Source organism: Xyrauchen texanus, chromosome 44 (genome assembly GCF_025860055.1).
Source record: "Xyrauchen texanus isolate HMW12.3.18 chromosome 44, RBS_HiC_50CHRs, whole genome shotgun sequence".
In the NCBI taxonomy this organism is placed as follows: Eukaryota; Metazoa; Chordata; class Actinopteri; order Cypriniformes; family Catostomidae; genus Xyrauchen; species Xyrauchen texanus.
The window spans coordinates 9,358,564-9,379,179 of NC_068319.1; the positions used below are offsets into that span (position 1 = coordinate 9,358,564).

General features: G+C 39.4%; 1 protein-coding gene and 2 pseudogenes across 1 annotated transcript; all 3 read left to right on the plus strand.

Annotated features, from left to right (window-relative positions):
• Window positions 1-7,569: 7,569 nt before the first annotated feature.
• On the plus strand, window positions 7,570-8,528 carry LOC127636365 (putative gustatory receptor clone PTE01; annotated as a pseudogene).
• An 8,939-nt stretch (window positions 8,529-17,467) lies between these two features.
• LOC127636938 (olfactory receptor 1-like) lies at window positions 17,468-18,460 on the plus strand. The gene has a single exon (XM_052117737.1). The coding sequence runs from the start codon at window positions 17,468-17,470 to the stop codon at window positions 18,458-18,460; it is 993 nt and encodes a 330-aa protein (XP_051973697.1).
• A 1,020-nt stretch (window positions 18,461-19,480) lies between these two features.
• On the plus strand, window positions 19,481-20,528 carry LOC127637100 (olfactory receptor 1E1-like; annotated as a pseudogene).
• The last annotated feature ends 88 nt before the right edge of the window (window positions 20,529-20,616 follow it).

Genomic DNA, 20,616 nt, shown 5'->3' on the forward strand with positions numbered 1-20,616 from the left:
CATAGTACATATCTTACTTTCACACTGTATTTGCTGTACTATGAGAACAGAATGATTACCAAGTACCATAATACAATGTTCAATAAAGCATAAAAGTAACATAGTAATATTTGACAAGATGTAAGCCATGAAAACCTGTATTCCCATCTCAAGTTAGTGGCAACTTTTTATGTCCCACTCTTAACCATTAATATTGCAGCTTCAACAACATCAATCCAAACAAATTAACAATTTTCTGACACAAACAATACCACCTATGCTGAATCCAATCATGTACACTCTAATGACACATGAGTCCATGCAGTCCATAAAATAACTGTACAAATGAAGCAAAGTGAACAGTACTATGAAAAAAGATATGAAATGAATTAGGATAAATAAAAATATACATAAATTGTGTTAAATCGCACCTTTTGATCAGTGTCAAAAAGAAACAGTTGTCAGGATAAATAGAGGACCCAGATGCAGGTAACAGTTCAAATGATATTTACTGAATAATTGAGTGGTAAAAACAGCAGGCAAAAAACAGCAAGAGAAGTCCAATGGTGAAGATGATGATGATGACGACAAAGCTTGGCAGGCAATGACTGCAGTGAGGGGGGATGATGAAGGCAGATAAGACCAAAAGCAGAGAGTACTGAGAGAGATATAAGACTGGAGCACAGGAAAACAGTTAAAGGTAAATCCAACTAAAAACAAGAAATAAACGTGAGCATGAGGGAGAAAAAAAAGAACAGCAGACATGAACGATCCGACAAACACAACTCACACAAAGGACTGCTTATAAAGGGGAAAGGAGAAAGTGTGCAGGTGTCGCAGCGGCTGGTAATAAGCATTATTGAGCAACGCCACACCTGCAACAACATGAGCGAAGACATACAAAACATACCGGGGCTGAATCCTCCCATGACAATACCCCGTCCATATGTCATTGGTGGAACCTGTCAATGAGGGAATAATCAAGAACGTCACGTGCAGGGACCCAACATCTCTCCAGTCCACCAAATACTGGAACCCACACCCCCTCCACCTGGAATCCAGAATTCGGTCAAGCGTAAAAGCGGGTTCCCCATCTACAAAATGTGGCGGTGGAGGAACAGCAATGAGCGGATTTATCGGAGAGTAAAAAACACGCTTAATTTTAGAGATGTGGAAGTGGGGTGGACCCTCCTGTAAGCTGGATGCAATTTTAGAAGGACTGTTACCGGGATATTGGATATTGGTTAAGGATATTGGTAAAAGGGAATGGGCCAATAAATTTGGGAGCAAGTTTATTGGAGATGGAATGCAAAGGAATATCCTTAGAAGAAAGCCACACAAGAGACCGGTGGCAATTGGCTTGGGCCTCAGTGCGGCATCCCACCTGGATGAGAGTCTGTCTGGCTCTCTTCCAGGTGCGACGGCACCTCTGGATGAATGCATGTGTGGAGGGGACCATAACTTTGGGTTCCAGTGCTGGAAATAGAAGTGGCTGCTAACCTAAACTAGTCTGAAACGGAGATAGGCTCGTGGATGAAACTGGCAAAGAGTTGTGTACGTACTCCACCCACGCAAGTTGCTGACTCCAAGAAGAGGGTTTGTGGGAAGTCAAACACTCTCTCCAGGTCCTGATTCACTCGCTCAGCCTGCCCATTGCTCTGAGGATGGAATCCAGAGGTAAGACTGACAATAGCCCCCAGTAATCTACAAAATTCCTTCCAAATTTTGGAAACAAATTGGGGGCCCATGTCGGAGACACACTTCACCCCCCAAAAAAAAGAACCCTGCACCTGCTGAAAAGAGGGTCTTGACTGCCAGAGAATCAGAAATGTATTTCTCTATGGCCTCCCATTCAGGAGCCGAGAGCGACTATAAACTATACAATCATAGGGATGATGAGGAGGAGGAGGAGGAGATGCAGCCTGAGACTTACTGAACACCCCTCTCAGGTAGTGGTACTCCATGGGACCTCTGGAAATATCCACAGAAACACAGAACAAGAAACGTCCTGGTTACGTCTGTAACCTCCGTTCCCTGATGGAGGGAATGAGACGTTGTGTTGATGTAGTGACACTAGGGGTCACTCTTGGGAAAGGGAGGATCTTGTACTGTACGCTTGACCCCGAACGCAAACGGCAGGAAGGGTCTGCGTCAAGGTGGAAACGAGATGTAGAAGTACACGTCCTTCAGGCCTACCACCGCAAACCAATCTTGATGTCGGACACTTGAACGGGAGTCTGTGTAAGGCCCGGTTCAGTACTCACAGGCTCGAGATTGGCAGCAACCCAACCGCCTTTCTTCGGTACAATGAAGTAGGGGCTGTAAAACCCAATATTTATCTCGGCCGGAGGGACAGGCTCTATCACACCCTTCTGTGATAATAGACCTTTTTCACACTCCGGGTTTTGGAACACAGAAGTATAAGTTTGCAGGGTAAACTTCGACTGTTGTGAATGGGAGATCACGGCAAATATCATTTTCACTTACCAATTTGCTCCAAGACCAAAATAAAAAAACCACTGATTACATTTAAATGACTTTCCAGAAGAGGAAAAAAATAGAGAACAGTGGATGGGAAAATAAGACAGTAAAATGAGAGAAGATGCCAAATTTACTGTCACTCTCTCAGCAGCTGTAATCAAACCCCCTTGCAGCTGTGGTAATTCATTTTGTAAAATGAATTCCAGGGTAATATAACACAAAGCATAATGTTTTAAATTTACACTCACTATTTAAAAAATGTATAACATAAAAAAATTGCTAGATTTACGCTGATAAAGCAGAAACGCGTCACAGTCTGTGAAAAAGGTCTATTGAGATTTATTCTCAAAATGTAGATGATTTTAGTCAGAGCTGATCTGTAGTAATTCCAAACACTAGACACTCTGTGGAGGATGTAAACCTACCCAGAATATTCTGGGCTTTAAATGAATATCCCATGTTTAATACAAGTTAAGCTCAATTGACAGAATTTGTGGCATAATGTTGATTAACATAAAAATATATTGAATCGTCCCTGCTTTCTTTCTTTGAAAAAAAAAAGAAAGCAAAAGCTGAGGTCATTTAAACCCTCCAAAATTTGGCTCCATTCACTTCCATTGTAAAAGGCAGAAATGTGAAGCTTTTAATTTTATACACACACTAACATGAATTCTTCTGTTAAAACTTGCGAGTACAAATGATGTTTTTATTGCGGCCTACCATCAGAATAAAAAATCCCTAATGCATATCGCCACATACAGTAGTGTAGTCTAGGGCATACACAGGCATACAGCATATGCTCACCTATATTTCTTAGGATTTTAAGTATGTCCACCTAAATAAGTGATAATACGTATGGCCACCAGAAAAACGATTAGACTTTTGACCCGAAACTTAAACTGAGGTCCTGACTCTCTGTGGTCACAGGGCGCTTCTCATAAAGAGTAGGGGTAAAACCCTGGTGTCCTGGCCAAATTCCCCCATTGGCCCTTATCTATCATGGCCTCCTAATAATCTCCATCCCTGAATTGGCTGCATCACTCTACTCTCCTCTCAATCAATAGCTGGTGTGTGGTGGGCGTTCTGGTGCACTATGGCTGCCGTCGCATCATCCAGGTAGATGTTGGTGGTTGAGGAGATTCTCCCTGTACTATATAAAGTGCTTTGAGTGCCTAGACAAGCGCTATATAAATGTAAGGAATTATTGTAGTACACAAATAAAATAAATAACAATTAATTCTTAAATATATGGTAATACAAGATGACGTGTTAACTTGAACATTACTACACCCTACAGCTATTCAATGCTTAACAGTTTATTGTGTATTATTTATGCATTTGTTTATTAATTACAGTAATTATAATACATATTAATATAATAATTATTATTATTTATATAATTATAAATACAGCGGCGACACGCGGTGCATGTGGCAGGGCTTCCAGGCCATCACCAGACAACATCAGTTGCCTATGACAAAGATGCCTCCCTTCCAGATGCGCTGAACGACTTCTATGCTAAGTTTGAAGCACAGAACGATGTGGTGGCGAGGAAGACCACCCCTCCTCCCAATGACCAGGTGCTCTGTCTTACCACGGCTGATGTGAGGAAAACTCTACGTAGAGTCAACCCACGGAAGGCTGCTGGACCAGACAACATTCCTGGCAGAGTGCTCAGAGGATGTGCAGACCAGCTAGCAGATGTTCTTACCGACATCTTCAACATCTCTCTGAGCAGCGCTGTCGTTCCAACGTGTTTCAAGGCCACCACCATCGTCCTCATGCCAAAGAAGTCTCCAGTGTCCTGCCTCAACAACTACCGTTCTGTTGCACTCACACCCATCATCATGAAGTGCTTCGAGAGGCTCGTGATGAGGCTGTAAAACAGTTAAAGGATGGGCAAGGAGGAGGCGAGAACCGGCTTGTCAACATAAATCATAATTTAATGATAAACTTAAAAGAAGACACAAACACACACGACGGACATGCCCGTAATTCTCTCTCTCTCGAACCATCGTCACCGGCCGCCTTTATCCCTCGCCGATTGGGGACCGGGCGCGCGATATTCCGACCTGCCCCGTCCCCCTCCGCTCCACACTCCTCCCGGCGTTATCTCAGGGCGGGGTGCCACCGGCATGACGTACACCCCCCCCATCCCTGGGGCGGGTTGTATCTTGCGTCCCGCGTGGTCATCCCCGCCTTCCTCGCCCTGGGAGGAGACAGGAGGGAAAGAAAACAAAATAGGCGAGGGAAAAGGCCAACACGGTGCGACAGAGAGAGAGAGAGAGGAGAGACAGGAAAAGCTCACTCACCGGTTCTCTGATGTACCGTCGCGTGGTCCTCGAACACTCCTCCACACTCAGGCGGACGACAGCCGCTCCAACCCCTGGCGAAACGGAGTGAAACCTTCGACCCCCAGCGGGCAGAACGCGCCTCCGCTTTTCTGACAGCAAATGGGGACACTCCTCCGCCCCTGGCAGCGGCTCTACCGCTCCGGGCGGTCAGAGAGTTTCTTCCCTCCTCCCCTCGCGGACGGCGGTCTCCCTCGACCCCTCCGCGTCTCTGGGGACGGCAGGGCACTCCTCCGCCCCCGGCAGCGGCTCCCTCGCTCCAGGCAGTCGGGTTATCCAGTCCCCACTTGCCCCGCGGACGACGGCCGTTCCCCGCATCCGGGCGGTCGGGCTACTCCGTCACCCGGAAGATGGCAGCGGCGCTCCCCAGGGTGGACGGCAGTGTCGAGGACTCTGCGACGGGCATCCCTCCTCCTTCCCGGGTTTCGGCACCAATGTAAAACAGTTAAAGGATGGGCAAGGAGGAGGCGAGAACCGGCTTGTCAACATAAATCATAATTTAATGATAAACTTAAAAGAAGACACAAACACACACATGACGGACATGCCCGTAATGCTCTCTCTCTCGAACCATCGTCACCAGCCACCTTTATCCCTCGCGCGCCTCATCAGTCCGATTGGGGACCGGGCGCGTGATATTCCGACAGGCCCTGCCCCCCACCCCCAGCTCCACAGAGGCACATTATCGAACCACATCATTAAGTTCGTCGATGATACGACTGTGGTGGGTCTCGTCAGCAAGAACGACGAGTCAGCATACAGGAGAGGAGGTGCAGCAGCTAACGGACTGGTGTAGAGCCAACAAACTGTCTCTGAATGTGGACAAAACAAAAGAGATGGTTGTTGACTTTAGGAGAGCACAGAGTGACCGCTCTCCGCTGAACATCGACGGCTCCTCTGTGGAGATCGTCAAGAGCACAAATTCCTTGGTGTTCACCAGGCGGAGAACCTCACCTGGTCCCTCAACACCAGCTCTATTACCAAGAAAGCCCAGCAGTGTCTCTACTTTCTTCGAAGGCTGAGGAAAGCACATCTCCCACTGAGAGCATCCTGAGCAGCTGCATCACTGCCTGGTTTGGGACTTGCACCTTTTCGGACTGCAAAGCCCTGCAGAGGATAGTGTGGACAGCTGAGAAAATCATCAGGGTCTCTCTTCCCTCCATCAAAGACATTTACAAAAACACTGCATCCGCAAAGCAACCAGCATTGTGGATGACCCCACACATCCCTCACACAAACTCTTCACCCTCCTGCCATCTGGAAAAAGGTACCGAAGCATTCGGGCCCTCACGGCCAGACTGTGTTACAGATTCTTCCCCCAAGCCATCAGACTCCTCAATACTCAGAGACTGGACTGACACACACACACACACGTGTCCTGAGATGCACTTTAATTATTGTCACTTTATACCTGGCTGCTACCTCAATAACCGCTATGTGCATAGAACACTATCTCATAGTATGTTATGTTTACTTTTGGCATTTTTAGAAACTGTCATCTTTTTGCACTACTGTGTACTGGTCGGCGCTGCACTGTCTCTCACTGTGCCCATTGTCCTGTTAATTTTTGGTAATTTATTGTACTGTCCCGTACTTTTTGCACACGTTTGCACGTGCACTTTATAGAGGTATGTTATTTAGTCTGTGTAGTCTCATGTGGTTCTGTGTTTGTCCTATGTTTTTTATGTAGCACCATGGTCCTGGAGGAACGTTGTCTCGTTTCGCTGTGTACTGTACTAACTGTATATGGTTGAAACGACAATAAAAACCACTTGACTTGACTTAAAGTATTAAAAAATTTTATAGTAGCCTAACAAAAGGAACATTAATGACACCTACTGATTTAAAAACATGTAACATCAAGTTACCATACCATGGCTCAATACTAGTAAACAACATGTCATCGTCCTCGACAACCTCACATGATAAGCAAAATCTTAACATAAAAAAAAACGTTTCTTAAGACCTTGACACACTGGTAACTATAGCACAATCTACCAACTAAACCCTCTTTGCACAACTGCATGTGGATGAAGAGAACCAAACATATTCTGCTTCTAACAGAGGTGCAGTGGCTGTCGCGTGGCCAGCGGTTACTTTTTCTTAAAATTTCATGGCAATTCTACAGAATTTTAACCACGCAGTGCAACACTGCAAAATCCTCTTAAAACTGCATACATTGTTGGCATGTTCACGCTATATAATGAGATCATCACGCAGTTGCTGGACACTGCGTCGAGGTGGACACCAGTAGAAATGTCAACTGCTAGAAATGTATAAAGTATCACAGAAAATAAAAAATATCATTGCATTATAGGGAGAAGCGTAGCATCGTGATCTATAATTCCAAGCTCCAGGAATTATCTGATATAAATTTGTCTGATAGCTGGTGAAATATTAAGATGGTATCAGCTTTGAAGGAGGTAGAGTATAAAACATGTGCTTCATCTGTTGATTCATCTGATGATTTTACTGAAATCGTTCCTTTTAAGATTAGTTAAATATGATTGTATTAAAGAACTTAAAGTAACTTTTGCTCATAAATGTTTTATATTCTTTGTTTCTAAGTGCGTTTCTTATTACAGATTACACAACAATCCTGGCACTTTTTTCTGTTTCTCTCTAATGATTTTACTGTTATAATTCCATTTATTATCAGCTGGAAATGAAACTATATTTCTATATTCTCTGTTACTGAGGGCATTTCTAAAACCAGTTATTTTACCACAGGTTACAAAAACAACAGACAACAGGCAACATGACCTCCACAGAGTCAGACTCCTCTGAAAATTCAACCTTTGTGCACCTTGCAACATTCTTCATCAGTGTCTTTCTAATATCCCACATGCAAAATATTACTACGTGTATGGTGTATAGTGTGACCGTTTTGGGGAATTCTTTTATCTTGTTTAAAATCTGTTTGGCCCAAAGACTTCACATTTGTGTCTTCCACTTGGCCCTTTCTGATCTCTGTGGAAGTTCAACTTTAATTCCAAAACTTATAGATATGTTTTTGTTTGAGCACCAAGATATTTCATATGAAGCCTGCTTGGCAAATATGATTTTTTGCATATCATTTCATAAGTCTTTTACACTCCTTGCCTTGGCTTATGACGTTCTGATTGCTATTTGTTTCCCTCTAAGGTATCATGCCATCGTATCCAAAACAGCCATGCATTTGATCATAGGGATTATGTGGATTTTTTCTGTGATTGTTGTTGCTGTACTTGTGGTATTGTGTCACTAGACTTTCTATTTATAGATCGAATGTGGTCAATAGTTATTTCAGTGATCACAGCTCTATGTTTAACTTAGGTTGTAATGATAATTCCATAAATATTATCATGGCACATATTTGCCTTGGTAGTTTTCATGCCACTGTTACTGATACTCATATAATATTTCTACATTGTGATGGTTTTACTTTTTGCCCATGGTGGTGACCGGATGAAAGCTATGAAAACCTGTATTTCCCATCTCATGTTGGTGGCAACTTTTTATGGTCCACTTTTAACCATTAATATTGCAGCTTTAACAACATCAATCCATCCAAATGCCCGGATAATTAACAATTTCCTGACACAAACAATACCACCTATGCTGAATCCAATCATATACACTCTAAAGACAGAGGAGGACATGCAGTCCATAAAAGAACTGTACAAACACATCAAAGTGAACAGTACTACAGAAAGAGAGATGATTAGGAGAAATTAAAAATACCTAAATATAGTTTGTTAAATCTCACCTTTTGATCGATTTGAACTAGAAACTGTGGAAGGTGCATTTTGTCCTCTTCAATATTGCTGTTACCTGCATGAAAGAAACTCTGTATACTTGACAAAACAATAAATATCTAATTAATTGTATATTCAGCTGAAAGCATTTAACAAACACTCAATTAAACAGTATTGGTTGATTTGATGTGTTAAAGTTTACAGCATTCTCATTTTGTATAAATAATCATGATGGCCAGAAATGCTAAAGGTGTTATAAGCAGGCCAAAGAAGAAATACTACAGATATACATCTTTTTTAAAGATGATACATAATGAAGATTTCAACATTATTCACATCAGCACTTAAAATCTTTGTTTAACAATACTGCCACGCAAAGGCAAAACTTAGAAACTACACATATGGTCAAAATTAAGATAATTTAGATTTTCAGTATCAGCAGACCCTATTTTTCAGATCAATTGTCATCATCATTATTTTCTACTCTCATCATAAGCCTAATATTATATTGTTCAAAATAACAACAAAGCATTACATTTCAAAGCAAAAACATGCTCTTCTTGGTGCTTTTTTATCTGTCCGATATGTTTAAAACACACAAACACTAGGGTTGTTAAATTACTAATTGACCTCAGGTCAAACGAATTGACAATACATATTATTGACAATAATTTATATTTCATGAAATATGCATTATGAGAAAAACAAGTGAAATTAATAAACTTAACTCACTAGTAACTTTTGACATAAATAGCACAGCATCCAATGCCACACAGCACAGATAACACAGAACAATCCAGCATTTCAAGGTCAGAATGGGTCGAGTATACATTTCTAATTTATTCAGAGCTGATCTGTAGTAATTCAAACAGCTAAACACTCTGTGGAGCATGAAGACCTTTAACCCATTATATTCTAAATCTGGACCTCAAAGGAATATTCCGGGTTCAATACAAGTTATGCTAAATGGGCAGCATTTGTTGCATAATGTTGATTACCACGCAAAACTTGAAGCACTTACAATGGAAATGAATAGTGCCAATTTTTGAAAGGTTTAAAAAGGCACAAATGTGAAGCTTTTAATTTTATAAACACACTAACATTAATTCTTCTGTTAAAACTCTTGTATCATTTGAGCGGTAAAGTTGTTTAAATTGTCATTTTTAGGATTTACAGCGTTACGTCATGGCAACGAAGTTATATATTTGGTTATAACTTTACTCAGTAAAGTGTAATTACTTTAGTGTAATCACACTAAAATCATAACACACTTATGCCTTGTGGTTATACTTTTGAAACAGTTAATATTTTAACATTTACAATTTGGCCCATTCACTTCCATTGTAAGTGCCTCACTGTAACCCAGATTTGTTCTTTTTTTAAAGAAAAGGAGGGAAAATTTGAATTTAATTTAATTGTGGTAATCAACATGGTCACAATTATTCCTTTAAAAATAAAATCTCAGAGTCAGGTTTTGCAATAATCAAATGAGAGAGAGTTTACTGATTGTTCTCTGTAGTTTCAGTAGGCATCACAAGTCGATGAGATACAAAATAATTGAAATAAAAGAAAGACAAAAGCAAAATGATTCAGTAAAATCAATAAGTGCAGCACAATGAACAGTCAGAAAATGCACATCTACACAGAAGTGTTTTCAGTCTGGATTTAAATGTGTCTACTGTTGGGGCACATCTAAATTCTTCTAGAAGCAGGTTCCAGCTGCGGGTGGCATAATAGCTAAATGCTGTCTCACCTTGTTTTGAGTGAACCCTCTGTATGTCTAACTGACTTGATCCTAATGAACTGAGAGGTCTGTTGTTTATATTCAACAAGCATATCTGAAATGTATTTAGGTCCTAGGCTATTGAGCGATTTATAAACGAGTAATAGTACTTTAAAATCAATTCTAAATGTAACTGGAAGCCAGTGTAAAGACCTGAGGACTGGAGTAATATGCTCAGATTTTTTGGTTCGGGTGAGAATCCTGGCAGAGGCATTCTGAATGAGCTGCATGTGTCTAATGGTCTTTTTGGGGAGGCCGTTTAGGCATCCATTGCAGTAGCCTACCCTACTGGTGATGAATGCATGACCAAGTCTTGATTGGATACAAAACAGCTAATTCTGGCTATATTTTTTATATGATATTAGGCTGAATTAGTTATTGCTTTGATGTGACTACTGAAACTAATGGCACTTTTCCACTGCACATAACGGTTTGACTCAACTCTACTCTACTCGCTTTACTTTTCTGAGTTTGCTTTTCCACTGCGGTTTAGTGCTGCCTCAACGTGGTTGGGATTATAGGCTGATCATCATAGTTGTCCGCCTCTACTGCCGTGACATCATCTTAAACGTGACACAAAACAATAAACAATAACACGGCTGCTAGCTGTTAGCTACTAGCTCATTGTGCTGCATAAAGCAGTTGTTGCATGGTGATTTTAAACAAGTGAAACAGTTAAATTGGCCTGGTTGTTTTAGAAATAAGCTTTCCAGTAGCTGATCAACTAAATTAAGTAAAGCTTTCAAGCAGAGTATTGAGTTAACGTACCATCCGCCATCGTGGACTCCAGCCGTGGTTGAGTCCAGGGCACTCTCACTCCCATTTCTTGCCGGTCTAGATAGTGTCTATTTGGTCGAACAGCTTCCACTTTTCCTAGATGGTTCTGTAGTCACTTTTAAGTTTTTTTTACTTTTCCCTACACTGTTGGTAGCTCCGGTGGTAGCCGTGTGCGGCCAATAGCTGAGACACTTCCTGAAATACTTTTTTGTCGTTTTGTTCATCGCTAATGAGAGGAACGTCTGCACCTCGTTTATTGACCACAGCGTGGTTTTGCGCACAGCTATTTCTTATTACAATTACCAGCACTGATATTTTGCCTGAATCTGTATTTAGCCGAATATCATTTAGGATATTTATGAGCGCAATTTCTGTGCTCTGATGTGGTCAGAAACCAGACTGCAAATTGTCGAGATTAAACATTTGTTCTGCTGATTGAAAACAAAATTTTCAATAAATTTGCCTATGAAAGGAAGATTTGAAATTAGATTTCAAATTGTTCTTTTTAAGAAGGGGCTTGACAACTTCAATTTATAGGGACTTCGGAGATGTGCCTGAAAGGAGTGATGCATTTACTATTTCTAACAGATCTTTTTCCTGACAGTTAAATATATTTTGACAAATGTTGTGGGGAGAGTATCAAGACAGCAGGTTGAAGTTTTTTTCTCCCCTTTTTCTCAACAATTCCCAATGCGCTCCTAGTCCTCATGGTGGCGTAATGACTCGCCTAAATCCAGGTGGCGGAGGATGAATCTCAGATGCCTCCACATCTGAGATCATCAATCCGTGCATCTTATCACATGGTTTGTTAAGCGCATTACCATGGAGACATAGCGTGTGTGGAGGCTTCACACTATTCTCTGTGGCATCCACACACACATCTCACCACGCGCCCCACTGAGAGCGAACCACATTATAGCAACCACGACGAGGTTACCCCAGGTGACTCTACCCTCCCTAGCAACCGGGCCAATTTGGTTGCTTAGGAGGCCTGGCTGGAGTCATTCAGCATGCCCTGGATTCAAACTCACGACTCCAGGGGTGGGAATCAGTGTCTTTACTCGCTGAGCTACTCAGGTTCCCAGCAGGTTGAAGTTGTAAAATGCTGTACTATTTCATCCAGGGTTTTGCTATCATTTCCTCAAAATCGGACATAGTGACTAATTTCTGAAGTTTTTGTGGTGGGTGCTCTCTGACCTGGCGAGCTGATTTCTATTGCCATTCTAATATCATTGATCTTCTTCATGAAGCAAACTCATTGCATTTTCTGTCAACATTTCACAGGCAACCTGTGTTGGGGTTTTTTGTTTGTTTCTCTACAATAGCAAAAAGAGTGCGGGTGTTGTTTATATTGCTGTTAATAATGTTTGAGAAGTTCTGCCTAGCTGTGCCTAATTCCAAATTGAAAACATGAAGGCTGTCTTTGTAGATATTATTATGGACTTCAGGTTGTGTTTTCCACCACATTCGTTCTGCTTTTCTGCATTTTCTTTTCATGTTTTTCACTGCTGTTGTGATTCTCCAAGGTGCTTTATGCCTGCCAGTGATATTCTGGACCTTTACAGGAGCAATGCCATCAATGGCATTTTTAAATTTTGAGTTAAAGTTATCAAGGAGATCATCAACACAGTTTGCAGATATACACGGTTTCAGAGATATAACTTTGATAAATTGTACACTAGTGTTCTCATTTATGTACATCTTTTTGACAGAGACAAATCTCACTTAAGTGGCAGGAGAAATCAATATTTAAAAGAAAATACAAAAATGGTCAGTTTGCGGAACGCCCTTAATAGTGGATGGAATGTTTAGACCCTTGCTAATGAGCAGATCAAGAGTCTATCCGTGACGGTGTGTGGATCCATCTACATGTTGAGTCAAATCAAAGGTGTTTAAAACGGTTTTGAGTTCTTTGGCTGTGTTGTGTTCAGGATTATCTATATGAATGTTGAAATATCCAGCAATAATAAAACAGTCAAATTCAGAGGAAGTTGTTGATAACAGTTCTGTAATATCATCAACAAAGCCAGGAGAGTATTTTGGAGGCCTATAAATAATTAGAATTAGAATGAGTGGAGCACCTTTTAGTCAAGTCTTTTAGTCAAGTACAATACTTAGATATTCAAAGGTCAGCCTAATCACCAAGTGAAGATTGCATTGAAAGATGTTTAAATATTGCCGCTAATCCTCGACCTCTCCTAACAGCTCTGCAGACACTCATAAAAGTAAAGTTTGGAGGGGTTGATTCATTGAGGACTGTTGCACTGCAGCTGTTATCTAACCAAGTCTCATTTAGAAACATAAGTCCAGGTTGTTTGTGTTGATGAGGTCATTGACTAGAAACGACTTGTTCTTTAGTGAGCGGATGTTTAAAAGTGCTAACTTGACAGTGTCTGTTTTTGGCCTCACAGAAATGTTGGATTTACATCTAATATACAACAGATTAGATTGGTTTGCAATTGCCATATTAAAAAAGCCTTAGTCTTCCTATCACTTAACATTACAGTTATTGAAAAAGCCAGCCGCAGCCCATGCATTTTAAGTCTAGGCCTTCAGTGCGATTCATGCCATTAAGAAAACTGTTTCACAATGAATAAGACACCGTATATCATATATTACATGGCAGTCAACTAATAATACCAGTTGACATTTTAAAATCACATCCACACACGAAAGCCAGAACCAAGGAGGTCTAATATCAAGAAAAAGCTCTCAAATAAAATTTGCGATTTCAATTTTGCTTGCAATAAATTTTGTAATTCAGGGTACATGGTTACTTTTGAGGGATTCTGTGGAATTTCTGAAAGCCTGACTGGGTGGAGCTCAAACTCACGCGCTGCTTCGGCTAAGGAGCATGGCTTCAGGGATGCGATTTGTGAAACAGTTGTCACACTTGTAAGCATCAAGAAATAAATTCTGATTGGATAAACTTTTTGTTTTTTGCTGTTCGTTTGTTAGGAGTTAGAATTAGGAGTGGAAAGTGATTAAAAATGCATAAGCAAAAAGGTCAATGAGAATGAAATGATGAAAAAATATATTTATTTATTAGGCATGTTACACCAGCAGAGAAGGCATTGCTGGCCCTGAGAAATCGCCACTGGAGAAAGCTACTGGCACGGTGGGTTCCCACTTGTTCTGTAAATATCTGTGAGTGTTGCTGCTACCGTAGCAGGGACCCGATACACATTAATGAGATCTAATTAGTAGTTTGATGTTCATCGAGAGGAGAAGAAGGACGATATGTCCCCTTGTGTTGTGGCAGTGGCCGGATAGCTCTCTCAGAGCAAGGGTGTGCTGGGCCTGCAGGCTTTGGTGGTAGAGGCCCCCCTGCCATTTTTTGGTTTGTATCTGGTGGCTCGCAGCAATGGAGTGGGGGAGCTTTCTACCAGCATACACTAGTTCCTCCATTTTCTCAGAGAAGCTCAGGACAGGGTTGCCAAGTCTGCATGACAAACACAACTCCAAAAGTCCAGGGTTTGTCTGGATATCATGCCCAAGTTAACTGCAGCTGATCCTGCAACTACTATCTTCTGGGCATTTATATATATAAAAATGTTGTTGATTTATGGGTTTCAATCACAAGGTGAAACACTGCTATATAAAACCAAAGTCTTTATAGGAAGTCGGTCCACTGGTGGCCATCTTTGGAAAGCTCTCCGGCAGCTATTTTGTTTATGTAAACAAGCGGCATACAAGTGCAGCTACTATCTACTTGAATGGGGAAAGACCGAATCTCAAAAACATTTGGTCAAGACTACTATAAAAGAACATATTTCAAATAAGCAATAACTTCTGACAACACAGGTGTTATAAATTATGCTAATTTACCTCAGATTATGCTAAAAAACACACTTTACCAGGCTTGTATAACTAATGTGCATGCACGTTCTCTAGTTGATTGACAGGTGATATCTCTATCTAAGAAGTGATTGGCACTTTTACCTGTAAGGCGGGACTTCATGTCTACATCTGTTGTTCCTTGGGCATTCAATTTCTCCCATTCATTTTAATAGAAGTGGCTCATGTCTGATAAATAATCTTTGGTAGAACTCACCAGTCTGATGATGCTGGTGACCTGAAGGAACTCCAAAGAACTCTCAAAGTTAGTTGAAGGTATTAACCAAAACTCATCTTCATCGCATAATGCATCTTTAACACATAAAAACACAAAGATATACAGCATACTAAATGATTGGCCTATATGTACTTGTAGACCTACAAATAAAACCATAAACAGCTAATCTTGGTATGCACAAAAATGGAAATATCTCCATCACCTCTTGTCTTTGATCTTCGTTTCTGACTACAGTTCGCTTCATCTCAGTGCAGAAGCCTGACTATGGCCTACTTACTGTAGCTCGGTGTTAATGGCTGTGATATGCTTCTGTAAACTCGTTTGGTCTTTTCTTATTTTCTCTAGATCCAATAGCCAACCATCTAAAAGAAAAGTACACGAACAGTTTCCAGTAACACTAGTGATTCAAGTCAGAATTTCGTGCAGGCCTTGATAAGACATTGTACCTTCCTTTTACTAGTTATAATAAACATACATAGGTCACAAATGACAAATAGTTAGGTAAAAAAAAAAAAATAACATTAAATAACACAAAAAGGCTTAATAAATGTATTTATTTCCCTCACTTACAATGGCAATGTCGTTCTCTCAGGCTTTCAGTTCAATCGACTTTCCGTGAGGTTGGAAATAGACGTTCACGCGTTTTTATTCTCGCGCCCCTGGCACGCGCCTGCAACACACTTGAGTTCTTGCATACGGGAGGAAATATTTAATAGACGCACAGACGCTCAAATTGATGTTAAACATCAGTTTGTGGATCTTTCTTGGATAAAATAATTATGAGTCACCAATAGACTGTATATGCACAATAGACAACAAAAATACAAAACAAAACACTATATGCGGCTATATTTTGGCCAACTGCCATAATGTACTTACTACAATGTACTTGTAAATAAAACCAAAGCAACAAAGGTCACTAGCTGATCATAACATTATTGTCAGTGCTGTACTTTGATTGGCCAAATGACAGATCTGGAGAGGTGTGGCATTAGTGGAGACTGTCATAGTTAGTGATAGGCTAAAGGGATTGATTGACACCTCTATATTCAGCATATAACAGTCTAGGAGAAACCCTGAGCAAACCTCACAAAGATCTTATTGTACTTTCCTTCACCTACAGTATCTGTGAGTATATCATACCTGCAGCATTGCATTTCCTGAACTTTTTGTATTAGATATGCCACTTAAAAATGGCATTTTATTTATACTTTAAACGTTCTTGGTGCAAAAATTTGTATGTGTCATACTTGACATGATTTCTCTCTACAGGAAATATTATACTGCTTTTCTGCCCAAACAAGGTGCAAAAATGACTTGGCCATGATTGAAGAGGTCACTGAAAACAGGAATACTGTATTTATCTCCTGTTAGCTGGATTCTCTGGTATACCTCACATGAAATACTATTAGATGATTTTTTTTGTCTACATTATATGTTTTTTTTTAGGAAACTCGATCTGTGTTATTTTTACACAAAGAAATCTTCACACTCTTAAATATATTGCCATCTTTAATTTACAATTTACTGATGTCTGAAAGAGTCCTGCTTTTTTTTTCATGACCTGTGTTCTCTCTCCCATGCTCAATCCTATAATCTTCACATTTAAGACAAAGAAGATCATCTCTGACTTCTAAAAAGAAGACTTGTGTTCTCATGTAGAGTACCAATTTCATTCCAAATTACACTAATAGAAGCTGTGTAGTGTGCATCAGAAATATTTATTTCTCATTAGTGCATTTTGAATAATTAATGTTGATTGTACTTTTACACTTAAATTTGACCTATTTTATTACTACACCACTGCATAATTTAACGCACTATATATCTTTATATTTTTGATTATATTGATTGCAGGTTGAGGACACTTTCCGATAATTTGTCACTTTGTTTTCTAACATGTTGCCAAAGAGTACACAATCACACAATATAATTTTAAATAGCTAATTTTCTAATTTTCTGAATTGTGTTTTGCATCTCATTCACAGCATAGACACATAGGCTTACATATTGTATTTATTGAGAATAACAGACTCTGTGTTTAGGAAGGCTGGTCCTTTTTCCACAAGTCTATTGTTAGAGCAGTTATTCTATGTACCATAATATAAAGAAATATTGATATGATGCCTGCTGTATATTTACATTTATATGTGGTGCTGGTATACTTACATAAAAGAACATGAAAATGAAATAAATATTTAGATCTCTTTGATTCTGTTATTGAGTGCATTTCTAAAAACAGTTCTTTATCACAGGTTACACAAAAAAACAGACAACAGGCAACATGACCTCCATGCAATCCTCCTCCTCTTCAAATACAACCTTTCTGCGTCCTGCAACTTTCTTCATCAGAGGCTTGTCTACTATCCCACATGCAAAGTACTACTATGTATTCTTGTGTGTTGTATATGTTGTGACTGTTTTGGGGAATTCTTTTATCATGTGTACCATTTATTTGGCCCGCAGACTTCACACAGCCAAATACATTTGTGTCTTCCACTTGGCCTTATCTGATCTGTGTGGGAGCTCAGCTTTAATTCCAAAACTTATAGATATGTTTTTATTTGAGCACCAGCACATTTCATATGAATCGTGCTTGGCTAATATGTTTTTTGTCTTTCATTTCATGAACTTGCAGTCTTTAACACTCCTTGCTTTGGCTTATGACAGACTGATCGCTATTTGTTTCCCTCTAAATTACCATGCCATTGTAACCAAAACAGCCATGTCACTCATCATAGTTGTAATGTGGTTTTTGTCTGTGCTTTCATTTGCTGTTATGGTGGGTTTAGTAAACAGACTCTCTTTTTGTAGATCTACTGAGGTCAATAGCTATTTCTGTGATCACGGCCCTATCATTAGCCTTTCCTGTAACAGTAATTCAATTAATTATCTTGTGGCATATATTTTCTTTGGTCTCCTGATTTGCTTGCCAGTGTTACTGATAACAATCTCATATTTGTTCATTGCTGCAGCATTGCTTAAGATTGCCCATGGAGGTGAGCGGATGAAAGCCATGAAAACTTGCACATCTCATCTTATGTTGGTGGCAGTTTTTTATCTCCCAATCTTTAGTGTAAATGTTCAGTCTATAACAGCATATATCCATCCAATTTCCCGGATCATTAACAACTCCCTGACGCAGACCATACCACCTATGCTAAATCCCATCATATATACTCTAAAGACAGAAGAGGTCATGCAATCCATAAAAGAATTGTACAAACGAAGGAAGGTTATTACTACTACAGAAAGAAATATGAAACAAAGAAGTTAAATTAAATTAGAAATAAATTCAGTTTTAATCTTAGTCCTTCCTTCAAGTAGGGTAGTACACAGCATATATTTTGTCTGTTTACTAATAGAATGAAAGAAATTACTCTATTTCATATAAAAATTGGACAAGTATATATATATATATATATATATATATATATATATATATATACTGTAGTTAGATGAGACCATTTAACAAATGCCCAATTGATGAGAACTGTTGATTTGATTGTAGATGTTGTAAAATAATTTTTTAGACTTCCCATATGTTATTAAACATTACAGTGCTCAAATAAACATATTTCATTTCATTCGACAGTACAGAATATGGAATTTGTTAGCCTCTGTTTTGAAACCTTGTAAATCTGTTTTGTGACTTTCCTTAGGTACCAAGGTGTTTTTGTGTTAAAATATATATAAATATATATATCACCCCAGAAACTGAACATGCATTTCCAGGACTCTGCACCATATAGATGGTCCACAAGGAATTTATTTAATGTACAGAACAAGAAAATAAAAGATCAAGAAAAAATAAATATTGATTGAACATCAATGTAAATTTGTAATTCAGCACACAAATGTTTGTCTCAGACTCAAGACTGCACAATCCTAACATAGTCTATATACAGTAGCTTTCTAAACAGTATAAACTCACCAAGCTGTTTTTTAGGAACACTATGGTCTAATAAAGTGCCCGTTGTGGTCTTCTGCTGTGGTCTTCTCTCATTCACTTCAAGGTTCGATCTGTTGTGCAACCTGAGATGCTATTCTGCTCAGTATTGTACAGAGGCATTACCTGAGTTACTGTAGCCTTTCTGTCATTCTCCTTTAACAATCAGGCCAATAATTTGGACTATGGGGCCAGTCCCAGGGGTTTCCAAAGCCACAGACTGCTCAAAATCTTTTTGTATAATGTAAGCTGACTGCTAGGGACCCCAGGGCCTTTTGCCCCCTACAGAATAACCTGACCACTAGGGTCCCTGGGTTTCCTGATTAATAAAGCATGATATAATATTACATATTCTTGTTTTTTGTCTACATTATTTTTTTGCTTGAAACTCCTGCCTCATGTTTGTAATTGCTTTAGACAGAAATCTTCACACTCCTAAAAATACAGCTGTTTTTTATTGATCATTTACTGACATTTGTGCGAGTACTGCTGTGATCCCTCAATTACTGGACAAATCTTTGTTCGGGAATTATTTGATCCCTTATGGATTATGCATGTGTAATATGTTCTCTGCATTCTGTCTTATGACTGATTAGTGGCTATTTGTTTGCCTCTAATGTGCCATATGATTGTGACCCACAAATCAATGTTTCTTATAATTGGAGTTATATGGGCAGTGGGACTGTTCATGATCATCACTAATACATTTTTCATACGCAGATTCTCTTTTTGCAGATTTATTGTCACCATAAATAGTTTCTATTGTGATCATGGACCTTTATTTCGATTATGCTTGTAGCAATAACTTCCCAATTTATGTGATACATGTTTACCCAGGGACCGTGCTCGACTCCCGTTATGTTTTGTTGCATTTCATACTTGCACAGCTGTGTCATTGTTCAGATTAACAACCCCACAGGACTGCCAAAGAGCCACAAAGACATGCACTGCTCATTTAATATTAGTGACTATATTTTATGTGCCTATTTGATTTATCGTCCATTATAAGCACAAACAGTAGGATAATTAATATCTCCTTGACCACTGCCCTTCATCCAATGCTTAACCCTATAATCTACACATTCAAGACAGAGTTCATGGTGTCACAAAAAAGGCATGTAAAAAAGCAACATTTTACCATCTAGAAAATATTCATATTTTTCTGAAGTTCAAAAACATAACATAACATACAAATATATATTTCATGATTATGTATAAAGATCTTAACAATGGAGAATAATTACATTTATGTAGCATATTCCACAATGTTATTAGTATAGCAATACTTGAATTCCCTAATTATATGTTGTATTCAAATCTGTACAGCACACTTTGTTTTGTGTTCTTTTAAGTATGCACTGAAGGCAGAGCACTTAACTCTAATCTTATGTAAGCATGGTTCATTCACTTTAGATTGATTACTTTCTCAATATTTACGAGTTTGAGGACATTTCCAACTAATTTTTATTTATTTTCTTGATTAG

Bases quoted from the DNA above. Each gene is read 5' to 3' on its own strand.
- LOC127636938 (XM_052117737.1), top strand. From the start codon at position 17,468: ATGACCTCCATGCAATCCTCCTCCTCTTCAAATACAACCTTTCTGCGT.